General features: G+C 38.2%; 1 protein-coding gene across 1 annotated transcript in view; it reads left to right on the top strand.

Moving 5' to 3' along the window:
• The window catches only part of nbas (NBAS subunit of NRZ tethering complex), a 122,699-nt gene that overhangs the window by 108,190 nt on the left and 1,172 nt on the right, over positions 1 to 13,337 (top strand). The window contains exons 48-50 of the mRNA XM_042332778.1: positions 3,793 to 3,932; positions 6,295 to 6,439; positions 9,831 to 9,959. Of these exons, the coding sequence (XP_042188712.1) occupies positions 3,793 to 3,932; positions 6,295 to 6,439; positions 9,831 to 9,959 (414 nt within the window). The remainder of the gene's footprint in view (positions 1 to 3,792; positions 3,933 to 6,294; positions 6,440 to 9,830; positions 9,960 to 13,337) is intronic.

The raw sequence follows: 13,337 nt of genomic DNA, 5'->3' as shown, positions 1-13,337 counted from the left end.
ATACTCAAAACATCCAATTCAATTTTAAGATATACGTATCTACAGCTAGGTGTGAGCACATTCAAAATAAGCTCCACATTCCTTTCTCTTCCATAAGCCTTCTCTGTTTAAAAATATACTATTTACAAATACCCACTGTAACATTGTTAAACTTCCAACTTGAATAGCCAACTGAGGGAAGGAATTTTCCTTACTGAGTTTCCAGCCATCATTGTGTGACTTCTGTAATTTTTCTTTTATGATGTGTTTTATGCGATTACTGTTTTTAAGTGACATGTGGGCTTTTCACCTCTTTTTTTCTGTTTCAATCGATTAACTGTGAAAACAGGAATGAGACATGGGAATTATAGACTTATTCATTGTTAATCTAACATCTGTGGTGGGGAAAAGAACTGTGAAACTGAAGAATACTGTGCATACTTTTTTTTAAATGCAAGAGGAATGCCTTATGAATCCATTAGAGTTCTTTTGAGAGGTTAATTGCACTTTTGGAGGTCAACTATCCAGTGCATCTACAAAAACAACAAAATTACATTTATATCGCGTCTTTCACGTCGGAAGTCTCAAGGCGCTGGACAGTTAAGGGTTTCACCCAAGCTGGGGTTTGGAATTGAAGAATTGAGGGTAGGGAGGTGGGAGAGTGGCTGAAGGCACGATCAAAAAAGAATGTCTTGAGACAAGCCTTGAAGGAGGGTAGAGAGGCAGAAGGATTCTGGGATGAATTTCCAGAGGGTGGAGGGCAGAAAAGCTGAAGGCCCTGACCGCCAATAGTGAGACAGATGGGCAGAGTAGGGGATATGGAGCGGAGGGAGTGGGCAGGTTGGTATGGTGTTAACAGGTCACAGAGGTAGGGAGCAGCAAGACCATAGAGGGCTTTAAAAAGAGGACAAAGATAATAAACTCAATCCTCTGAGGGATAGATAGCTAGTGGAGCTGGGCAAGGGTGGGGTTGATCAGTTCATGGAGCTTGGTGCGGGAGAGGACATGAGCTGCAATATAGATTCTGAAAGGCAAATGCTAGCTGGGCTCATTTGGTAGCACTATCACTCCTGAGGCAGAAGGTTGTGGGTTCAAGCCCCGTGTCGGGACATTGAGTGTCTAGGCTGATACCAAAACAGTGCTGGCTGGGAGAGCACTGTATTTTTCACAGATGCTGTCCTTTGAAATAAAGAGAATAATTTGGCATTTTTAAAAAATGCATGTCCCCCATCCTACCATTAGCAGCTGAGCTTTGATCTTATCTGCCCCCACTGTCTGGAACTCCATCCTGGAGATCCTCCAAATCACCCCTTCCCTCATGTCTTTCAAGACCTGCCTCTTCAGACACTGTCTTAGGTCATCTTTCTCCTCCCCACCTCCACCCCCAGCTTGGATGCCAAGTCAGGACTGTCAAATGCCTTAGGATGTGCTCACGACATGAAAGGCACTATATAAAAATAAATTTGTATTATAGTGGCCTCCGACATTGATACGTTTTTAACGTGTGGATCCCTAAATAACGTGCAACTTTTAATTACCGGAAAACAGCCCAAATCAGTCAATAAATTCTTGATTTAAAAACATAAGAAATGCTAGATGAAGAAAAGACCAAGGTCCGTCTAGTTTGCCTTCCACCTTCCTGGCGGTCGCGTACACATATGTCCCAGACTACTTATGTACTAAATCCCATCATGTTATTTCTTAAAAGAAAACTATCTAATCTGTTTTTGAAAGAATTAACATTTCCTGCTTCAACCGTTTCCCTAGGGAGCCTGTTCCACAGGTTCACTATTCGCTCACTGAAATAGCATTTGAGTAGATGCGTTCTGAATTTACCCCCTTCAATTTCAGGCTGTTTCCTCTGGTTTTGCTATTCTGAACAAGTTGAAACAGCCTGTCATGATCTATATTGTCTGGCCCCTTTAGAATCTTAAAGATAGCAATCATGTCGCCTCTCGATTCTCTCTTTTCCAGGGTGAACATGCGCAATTTACTTAGCTGCTCCTCATAGTCCAGTCCTTGCATACCCTCAAATCATTTTCGTTGCCCTCCTCTGTATCTTCTCGATTTCTCCAATATCATTTTTGCACTGAGATGACCAGAACTGTACATCCTACAGTTCTAGAAATCCTACAAAGTTGACCCCAAAGTGTGAGAAGCTATAGTTTATCATATTTTTAGAAAAAAAAGTATATCAGGTCACAAACAATATTTCAATTATGAAATGAGTATATTTTCATGTTTAATATTATCCTTTTCATTATGGAAAGATTTTGATATACTGTATAAAAAATGCAATGTTCGCTTTTCTGTAGCGAACTCTATAAATGACATAACAGTGAACTCCTGATAATGAAACACTGGCTTATTTCATCACATGGCTTCTGTCACCATGCTGTCAATATCCTGGCCCATGCTAAAAGTAAATAAGGGAATCCCCTTTATTTCATCATTCCGCTTATAATGTACTAGCTGGATCCAATATGGAATGTAAGATTACATATCTATACTCATCTTGGAGGACTCAGTGGAAGGACTCGGCACTTTAAACCTTTATTTTGTTGTTGCCGAGGCTTAGATTCATCTGTGTTCTTTATTTGGTTCTCGCTGCTTGGGCACGTGCGTGCTCTTGTGACGCAGAATGCCATGATCAGCCAGCGCAGACACCAGGTATAACTGCAATGTGTACATATATACATAGGTGCTCTCTGACGCACGATGCTACAGCGCCTCTTTTAACTCGGCGGCCACTGGGTGTAACTGCAATGAAAAACTGAAAATAACTCATGAACGATAGGAGATACCCGGAAACAAATATGCTCATATCACTCCCAGATGCAAAACCTTTCCAATGAGGTATAAATCATGTCTCTACGTCAATTGGTTATTGAGATCCTTCTTGAAGAGCAGAGACATTGTTGTATTAATAGTATATAGATAGAAGATAGGTAAAGTTGCTTTCTACACATCCCCGTAAGTAAAATATCGGACTGTCATCAAAGTAAACTTACTATAATTGTGGGAAAATGTCACCAAGACGCTCAGCAGCAAAGCCAAAGCAAAGAAAACTTTCGCGATGAGCATACTAACATGGGAAAACGTGATAATGATGAAAATACAGAATTGTAATTGTAACAAAATCTGACCAAGGATGCCAAAATACAATTGAAGCAAGTGTTAACATCTGAAGGCAGTGTGGGCCTCACAACGATAAACTCATTAACGTATTCCAAAGAGCTATCTGCAGAAATTACTGTCATTCTCGTGCATCTGAAAAAGTGACATAAATTCCCTTTATAGTACAGGACCTCTGATTCTGCTGCATAGCGTGTGTCATAAACCTTCAGAAGGAAGTGACAGAAAATCTAAATCAATGACAGACCTAATGTGAAATGTCAAGTGTTAAATATTCATTGGATGCCCTACCTATTTAGCTGGTACTTGACAACTGGATATAGCATAAAAACTGTGGGGTGGGTGTTGGTGTAGGTTCTCCAGGCGTAGATAGTTATTGAGCTCTTTTCCCTTGGAGTGACGATGTATCAGGAATTTACCGTTTGGTGGTCCAGCATTTTACACCAAATTTTGTTTACAAAATAAGTAAAAAGATGTTTATCAGTCTGAAATTGTTCATGGTAGAAAACCTGGCCCAGGATGTCAAAGTACAATTGAACCTAATTTGGAAAAACAGCCTGTTTGAGCTGAAGGTGAAATGAATTATATTTCAGTGTTATAGTATAAAAATGCTGCTACACAACTTAGAGCATTAAAATGTTTTTAAAGCTTTTTTCCATCGTATTCTGCTCTCTTCAGGTTAATATAAGTGCTGTTGAGAACGAAGAGAAACGGTACCGACTCTTCTTGGAGCTGCTAGACTCCAGTAATCAAGGAACTGAATTTCAGCATTTGGTGTTGCTTCTTCAAGCTTGGCCACCTATGAAGTACAAAGACATGTGAGTGTCAGTGTATATGACCGTACAATAGCTGCAGCAGTACTGTTCAGTAAATCTTGCAAATAATGAACTGGTACAACACAATATATCAGATACCGTAAATTATGCATTTAATAATTCTCTTCCTATTTATCTGAGAAAAGCTATTACAGAGTCTCAGGAAAATTTCTACATTTCATCTCTTCTGTGACTTAGGGGGTTTTATTAGCACCAATAAAGAACTTTTGAGTAGAAATTTATGGATTTAAATTTGTAGGGCAGACTTGCATCAACTAAAAATTATTCGATTCATTTATTAAAAAAAAGCACAATGATTGTACAATTGAAGATATGAATGTTTCATTTCTAATTAAAGTAAGCATATTTATATGCCGGAATATATTGTTTTAAATATTAACATTTATACAAGAACAGTTTTTCATTTAGAAAATTTAAAAGATGAGTCTGGATAGCACAGTGTCAGTGCTAGTAATATAGTCAATGGTCAATTTTGTAGTATTTCCTAAATAAGAAATCCATTTGGGGACACTATCTTATCACCCCGGCTAGAGGAATCCTACTCTGTAAATAGATTCCCATGGCCTCATGAACTTCTTGATCAAGAAATATTAGAGAGACAGTCAGGCCTCATGTAGACTTGAGAACCCAACTTAGAAGAAATGCACTGACCCAAGGAGACTTAGGCTGTGCTGAGAATCTTAGTAAATCTGGGTTATCTTCCTTAGAGCTGAAGAGGAGATGTATAAAATAAAAGATCAGTCAGCCAGGAGTGTGGAAACCTCATGCTTTGCTGATCTCCAGTTTCAGTCGAATGAGAACATAAAGAAGCAGAGTTTATCTTTCCTATTTTGAGGGAGTGCAATCTCTTTCTAAAGGAGTGGGAGGAGAGAGAAAACACAACTCGCTTCTCTATGCATGGATATTATAGGTGCAGTTTGGTATCGTATTAGGTATCCCAATATACACCCCGAGATAGAGCTGGAATTACAGCAGATAAAATTGTGCATCTTACCAGTACTGATCAGCTTCCCACTGTTTGATCAGCTTGCAGAGTTGCCCGGAGCGAAACAAATAAATCTACCCCTCAAAGTTTGATTGATGAGTGGGCAGACTGGTCAATCAACAATCAACAACAAAGCTCTGGATTACTGTGGACATGGCTGGCTCAGAAATTGGATCAGAGTATTGGCTTAGCTCTGCTTCCCTTTGCCAGCATATCACAGTGGCACTATCTCAACTCCTTTTACATAAAAGAAGTAACCAGTTCGATAGAGAGCAACTCTTCTCTCAATTAGGGGAATTCAGAATTAGGCCAAATAATCTTAAAATTACAGCTAAACGTTCTGTACTATTAGCATCAGCTTTGCTATTTAGCAACATGTTTTTACCCTCATTATTAAATAAGGCACTGAATATTACACACATTTTAAATGACTATTCCCCATACATTCAAGTTCACCATGTCAATCCAGAAGTGTTCTGCTGTAAAACAATTTATTATTTCTGACATCAGATACTTTTGCAATTCTTTAACATATCTCTTGAGGTTTATATTATTAATGAGGTTCCGCAATGCAAGCTTCAGTGCAATTTTGTTTAACCTACTGTGGCACAGATTTGTAGTATTAAATGTTCAACATGGATTTCCCATTGGATAGGATTATGTCAATTCTATCTGTGACTAACTAATTCTAACTTCTGCTTTGCTACAAAGAACTTGATTTAAAGGGAAATTGATCTTTTCAGGGATAAAAATACATTATTCATAAAATAAAGTATCTGATTAGTTTATACAAGAAAAATGTTGTTCTCAAATGTGTGAGAAGTTGCATCTTTCAGACTAGTTAGTATAAGCTGTAAAAATCACAAATTTTATCACCAGCAAAATCATACTAGAAAACATGTCTCAAAATAACCTTTTCCCACCCAAATGGCCAAATATCTTGCCTGCTATTTATAATCGAGAGGGAGAGGGAATGAGGCCATTAGTGCCATATTCCCAATCACTTATAAACCAGCCCTATATACACAATGGTAAGAAGGACAAGCGGGCACAGTTCAGGGTTGTAATGAGCAAGTTGAGGACAGACACCAGAAAGTATTTATTTACACATAGGATAATCAAAAGGTGAGGCAGGTTACCTGTAATAATAGTTAAGGACAAGATTCAGAACTTGCTTCAACCACAGAATCTGGCAGGGAATTCCACATTATGGATAAAGAAGTTGCTTCTAATATACTAAATCAGTACTATAGTGGATAGAATGTCACTTTAAATATTGTACAGTTCAGTGTGTCTGGTGGAATGTTACTGGAGTGTGTCAAGTTTATGTTCCTCACTGAAACTCCTTCACCAATACAGGTCAAGTGAAGAGGGCAATGCTTGGATTAAGCTTACAACTGCCATGTTGACAAAGTGTTCAACTGAACAGAAAGGTGCCATGGGAAGCGAAGTGCTTGCCATCTGCCGTTCTCTTTACAAGACAAAGCACAGGCTACCACTTCAGGTAATGTAGATTTTTCATGTTTTATTTTCTTTTCTCAAAGTATTTCAAACACCTGGGTGGGGGGGGTAAGGAGGGGAAAGATGACCAAAAGAGATGAGTTAAAGTGGTAAGTCTTGAGGTGAGCTTGGAACGTGAGGAGCAAGCGAGTTGGGGAGACTCTGGGATAATTTTCCAGAGAGTGGGGCAGAACAGCTGACAGCGTCCCATCATTAGTGGGGCAGGTAGGGCAGGTGACATGAAGCAGGTTGATGTTCACTGAGTGAAGAGAGTGACTGGGCTGGTAGGGTTGTAGGAGGTCGGGTGGGCTGAGGCTGTGAGAGTTGAAGGCGAGAATGAAGATCCAGTAGAGCAGAGTAAGGATGGGAGAGGGCATGTGCTGGATAGGATAATCTATGAAAATCAGGTGAGGCATATTTGCCACATCCCTTATATACCCCCTAGCGGCTGAACAAAGCACTGAAAGTAGAAGGTGCCCCCAGAGCACCTGCATGACTTTGAAAACCAACTTGTGAGGAGTGTGGAGTTGGAGAGGAAAGTTTTTACCCTGCAAATAAAATCAGTCATACACTTAATGGCTATTTGCACAAATTATATTTTCCACAAAACACATGGTCACTGCCCTTTACAGTATGTCCTGTGAAACGCTTTGGGATGTGCTCCTGATGTGAAAGGCATTATACCAAACGTAAGGACTATTATTAATACTCTTCAAACTTCAACAGACATTGGCGTAGATTTCAGTTGTATATTTGAGCTGAACAGAAGTTCAGGAACTATTACATTCTGTTCCAGTTTATATACATACAAATGAAGATCCATGTCACCAAAATCCTTCATGCCAAGGGTGACATTTTATTTCCTTTTTGCTTCCATTTTCAGCAATGAGCACTTTGTAAAATGTGAAATTTCATTTTGCAATGAAGCACCTTGTCTAAAAGGAAGTGTGCTTGTCAAGGAAAGAGATCCTCCAGGTCACATTTATTCTTTTGATTTACAATGTATATCTTGGTACCTTTCAATACTAAAAAGTAAGTTCAGTATCTAAAGTAAAGCATTTAAAATCTTTTCTAAAAGCTACTCAAAAAAATTAGAATGTGATGATTCCAAACCTTTTCATCCTTATTTTCTCATCCTATTTTTTTCTCCAAGGATGAATCAATCCAGAAACTAGGAGTCTGTTTCAAAAAGTTTCAAATGTTTCCAAAGGGGCATTGAGTCTCAACAGTTTTTTTAATGTTCCCTGGAGATTTCCTGTTGCTAACGCTATGTATTCTAATTTACTCCGCGGTGCACTATTTCCATCTTCCTTCACATTTGAATCACAAGGAAATACTGCAGGGTAGCAATACATTAGTAAATTGCACTGTAGTCTTGCATATGGGAATTGATGTGTGAGAGAACTAACACAAGCCTTAACAATCTTACAAGTTTTACTAATTCTTAACATATTTTTCTAATGGCTATTCAGTCACATGTGTGGATAATAATTTGGAGGGAGTCGCAAAGTAAGAACAAATTCTAAATAACCTGAAATGCTGGGTATCTACATCTGAGAATCAGTATCTGAAAAAGCAAAACAGGTTAGCATTTTGGATGTAATTTGGACTATTTTGGATGCTGATTGTCATGCTTTCTTGCATTTGTTTTAATTCAGAATGACAACATTTGCCATTTATATTTTTATTTCTAAGAACTCAGATGCTGTAGCAGAGATTGCTTTGTACTCTTTCCTTGCAATATATCTAAAACAGCTGTTAATGAAATCAGATCACTTTTTACAAATATTCGGAGCTCCTTGAGTACTTTGTAGGGTGGTAGGATGGCATGAATGAGTGCTTGTTAAAATCGTAATGATAGAAAAGATATAGAACTGGTAGAGTGTTGGTGAATTGCTTGGAAGAATGTAACATTTGCTTATAACCTTGTGTATTAGTTATAAGCTTGTATACATTAGAATACATTAAAATATACAGCACAGAAACAGGCCATTCGGACCAACTGGTCTATGCCAGTGTTTATGCTCCACATGAGCCTCCTCCTTCCCTTCCTCCACTAAGCCTTCAAATATAACCTTTCTCCCTGATGTACCCATCTAGCTTTCCCTTAAATATATCTATGCTATTTGCCTCAACAACTCCCTGTGGTATAGCATGTTCCACATTCCCACTACTCTCTCTGTGAAAAAATGTCTTCTAACTTCCCTATTTGATCTATATGTGACTATTTTATATTGATGGCCCCTGATTTTGGTCTCCCCCACAAGTGGAAACTTCTTTATGTCTACCCTATCAAAACCTTTCATCATTTTAAAGACTTCTATCAGGTCACCCTTTACCCTCCTCTTTTCAAGAGAAAAGAGTCCAAGCATGTTCAGCCTTTCCTGATAGGTATCTCAGTTCTGGGATCGTCTTCATGAAACTCTGGAACTCCATCCCACGGTCCCTTCGCCTCGCTTCCACCCTTGCCTCCTTCAAGACCCTTCTCTTCAACCGTGCCTTTGGTCTCCCTTCCACCTCTCTGCCTTCCCTCACCCCTACTCCACCCCTCCCCCATGCTCGGGCCCTGACACCTGACTGTTCAGCGCTTTGGGACGTCCTCCCAATGTGAAAGGCATTCTATAAATGTAATTTTGTTGTTGTTGGAACTCCTTTGCACCCACTACATCAGTGCTTCTACATCCCTTCTCTAATGTGGGCACACGAACTGCACACAGTATGCTAAGTGTGGTCTAACCAAGGTTCTATAGAAGTTTACCATAACTTCCCTGCTTTTCATTTCTATCCCTCTAGAAATGAACCCTAAGCCTGGTTTGCTTTTTTTTAATGGCCTTATTAACATGGGTTGCTACTTTTATGAATTGTGTTTGTGTACCCCTAGATCCCTTTGCTCCTCTACCCCATTTAGATTTTATTTTCCAGGATATATATGACATCCTTATTCCTTCTACCAAAATGTACTTTTCTGCATTGAAATGCATTTGCCATTTAAATGTCCACTCAGCAAGTTTATTAATGTCTTGCTGTAATTTGTTGCATCCTTCTCTGTATTAACTACTCCCCCCAATTTGGTGTCGTCCGCAAATTTTGAAATTGTATATTATAACTAACCTTAATTTTTCAGAAAATCAAGTCAAATGCAACTTATATACTTGCATTTTGTGTACTCTGATCAGTTAGTTACAAGTTCAGAAATGGTGAAAAACTGAGAAAATGAAAAGTTTACAAGAGTAAAAAGTAGTGTTTGGATATTTGCAGTTTGAGAGTTCCTACACTTGAGTGGCCTACTATTGAGTATATTATGTTTTTATTTCCTCATGGATACCTCAGTTTGAATATCACTTTTTAACACAGTATTCACATTTACTGACTCACAGCTTAATATGTTTGTGCAGTGTATGAAACAGATTTGGACTATGCTGCTGGACAAATCATTGCTGCTGCCAGCCCTGAAACTTGGAATAGAAAGTGATGACTGTGAACTACAGACACTGGCAATGGAACAGATAAGATCTGTCATTCAGGTATGAACAGCTTCACTGTAAATTTCTTAATTCTCATGTTAGTGAGACAGATATTTGATTTAAACTCTGAAAAGGATAAGTCTTTGTAACACATGAGGAATTATGTCATCCCATAGAATTTCTTGGTAATTTAGGGGGAAGAATTAGAATTACACATATTTTATCTACAAACTTATCTAACTGTGATATTAAAACGATATATTCTTATCTTGGTTTTTGTACACTAACAACCTGAAAAGCACAATTAACTTGTGGAAGTGAATAATTGAACATCAACCAAACAGATTGTCGAACCAAGAAAAAACACTTTGTCCTCATGGTTGTGTTTTGACAATGGGATAGTATACTTTGATAAAGTGTTGTTCTGAATATTGGGTTTAAATGAAAGTTTGTGCATTTTTAGCCTTAAATGAAATGAATTAGACTTTTCAACAGTAATCTCAGTTACTAATGGACCTGAGTACAGATGCACAAAGTATCAGTTTGTCTCAACTGTAGTTAGTATTCCTGTTTCCATGCTGGAAGGATGGGAGTTTCTTGGCTAGCACTCAGTATTGAGTAGTATTGAGGGAATTGCTGCTTTGTTCAGGATATCTTCATTTGGTTAAACTGAGAACACGCTAATTTGCGAATTTTCTCAGTGTTTTTGTCAGTATTCTCTCCTTGAAATTCAGTACTACAAATAGGTGTTCATATTTCAGCTTTGATCGGTGAGCTTTCAGCCACTTAGTCTCTGGAACTCTCCTAAATTACCTCCATCTGGTTTCCGCATGTGTCAGACACCCTGCTGACCAAAAATAAAAATCCCTTCATCTTTGGGGAAATGCCAAGTTCATTTCTGGGTGAGCTGTTGGATTGTTATATACTGGAAACCCTCAACTTTGTAAGGCAGGGCCAAAAATTAGCGAAGTGTACCACCCATCCATTCTCAATATCATACTAACCACCATTTATACCTTGAACATCCATTCCCGAATCCACCCCCCCAAAGAAATTTTGCTGACAAAATACCCAGTCGATTCACTTTACAGTATATTTTGTGAAGCGCTTTGAGATATCTCAACAAAGTGAAAAGGCGCTTATATCAAATGCAAGGATTATTAGGGCCCGTCTCCAGCATATATACACAATCACTTTCAAATGTTTAGCAGCAATATTTATTTTTGACAAAATGTAGCAATGTAGCAGTGAGGTAATGTTGAACCCAACTTGAATATTGTGAAGGAATTGTTCTTGTTTTTAAAAAAAGATATGTCATATAAAATTAATTAAGCTAGTTATTTTTTTCTATATTGAAATGTTCTGTAAAATACTACTGCTACTGGAGTAGCAGCAGCAACTTGCATTGATATAGTGCCTTTCACACAGAAGAGGGTCTTAAAATGCTGTATAGAGACTGAGTGGGAGCCCAGCTGGTTGGGACATAGGGGTGGGAAGTAGACGAAGGCACAATCGGAGGGAGGTTTTCAGATGAGTTTTGAAAGCAGAAATTGAGGAAGTGAGATGGAGGGATTTTTCTTTTTTTTGGTCAGCCAGGTGTCTGACATATGCGGAAATCCATCACCAGATGGAGGTAATTAGGGGAGTTCCAGACAGACAAAGTGGCTGAAAGCTCACCCATCAAAGCTGAAATATGTTGCTATCTGTAGGAAAAATTTATTAGTGGCTTTATTTTGCTGCCACATTTTTCTGGTCAGCTGGGGTCTAACAAAGACAGAAACCCATCATCATGCTTAAGAATATCTAAACCAAACTAAAATTCCAAATATGTATGTCACCTATGATTAGAGATTGCACTGTGAATGAAATAACATGTACTCTCCCTATAGGGATGTAATATTCTTATCTAATTCTGGGGAATATTCAGTACCAAAAGCTAAATTTGCAGATCCCAGAGTGTTTGTTGGGGTATTACTGGAGTTTAAGTAACTAAACCCACTAGTTAATTGAATCATTCCTCTGAAAGTTTGTTAGTTATAAAATGGCTTCAATGTTAAGCTGCACTTTTAGACTGGTTCTATAACAGCATCAAAGTGTCAAAACATACACATAAACATACAGCGTAATGTCGTACTGACTTCCTCCCTCCTTTACATTTGCAGGAATTTGTCTATATGTATCTTATCCATTGAGATTCAAATTCAAATGAACATTATTTATGGGATTATAGCATTTACATTCCTTGCCATATTTCTTTTATACAAGTTTTAACAAAAGCATTGTCACCTTGGGGGGTGAGAGGAAGAGAACATGCATCATCCTTTGTGTCTTTGGGCAACAAAGAAAAAGGATGTGGCAGAGTCCCACTCCTGATTACTAGCTAGTAACTTCTGCTTGGATAGCGATAGTGTATAGACATTGGTTCACAACAGGATCAGAATCAGCTACGTTGTTTCAGTGGTTAAATGTTCAGGCAAACCTCTGTCAAGTTTCATATGAAAAACGAACTCTTGGTTTTGGTCCCAGACTGCTGCTGGTACCCATAGAAACACATGGCTATCAAGAGTCAGTGATTTTAGGAGAGAAGGGAAGAATATCAAGGGGAAAAAAAACTGCAAGAAGCAGAAGTAATTGTACAGCAGTGCCATTTAAACTATTTTTTCTAATTCTGCTCTTAAGCATTACACCATTCTATTTTGATATCAGGGTGTGTTTTGACAATGGGACAGTGTACTTTGATTAAGTGCTGTTCTAAATATTGGGTTTGAATGAAAGTTTATGCATGTTAAATCTTAAATGAAATGAATTTGACTTTTGAACAGTCATCCCTGTTACTAATGGACCTGAGTACAGATGCACAAAATATCAGTCTGTCTCAGTTGTAGTTAGTATTCCTGTTTCTGTGCTGGAAGGATGGGAATTTAAGCCCTACACCAAGCTAATAATCTAGGCTAGCACTCAGAATTGAGTAGGGTTGAGGGGATTGCTGCTTTGTTAGGAGTATCTTTATTTGGTTAAACTGAGATCTCACTACTTTGAGAATTTCCTCAGTATTTTGGTCACTATTCTCTCCTAGAAATTCAATAATATAGATGGGTGTTCATCTTAACAAACTTCTATATAACATGATCATTTACTTCATGGCTGATGGTGGACTTTGTTGCATGCAAATTGCCCACAAAAGTTACTGCATTTGACAGCAATTACCTATGAAATATTTTGATATTTGACATTATCAGTGCTATAATCAAAGGCAAGAATTATTATTCCTACTGTTGTGAGACATTGTTAGCACAGATTAGACTATTACCTACATAAATAGTCAATATAATCAGGGCAGAAAAAGCATAATTGACCCAATGAGTCTGTCTTAGTTTATCTCAACAGCTCCTGCTTGGTCTCTTCAGCTTCATAGAGACATTTCACAGAGTACTTTAT

This window comes from Callorhinchus milii, unplaced genomic scaffold (genome assembly GCF_018977255.1).
Source record: "Callorhinchus milii isolate IMCB2004 unplaced genomic scaffold, IMCB_Cmil_1.0 Scaffold3, whole genome shotgun sequence".
NCBI classification, from domain to species: domain Eukaryota; kingdom Metazoa; phylum Chordata; class Chondrichthyes; order Chimaeriformes; family Callorhinchidae; genus Callorhinchus; species Callorhinchus milii.
Note: the sequence above shows the minus strand (reverse complement) of the source record. Positions and strands in the feature narration are given on the sequence as shown.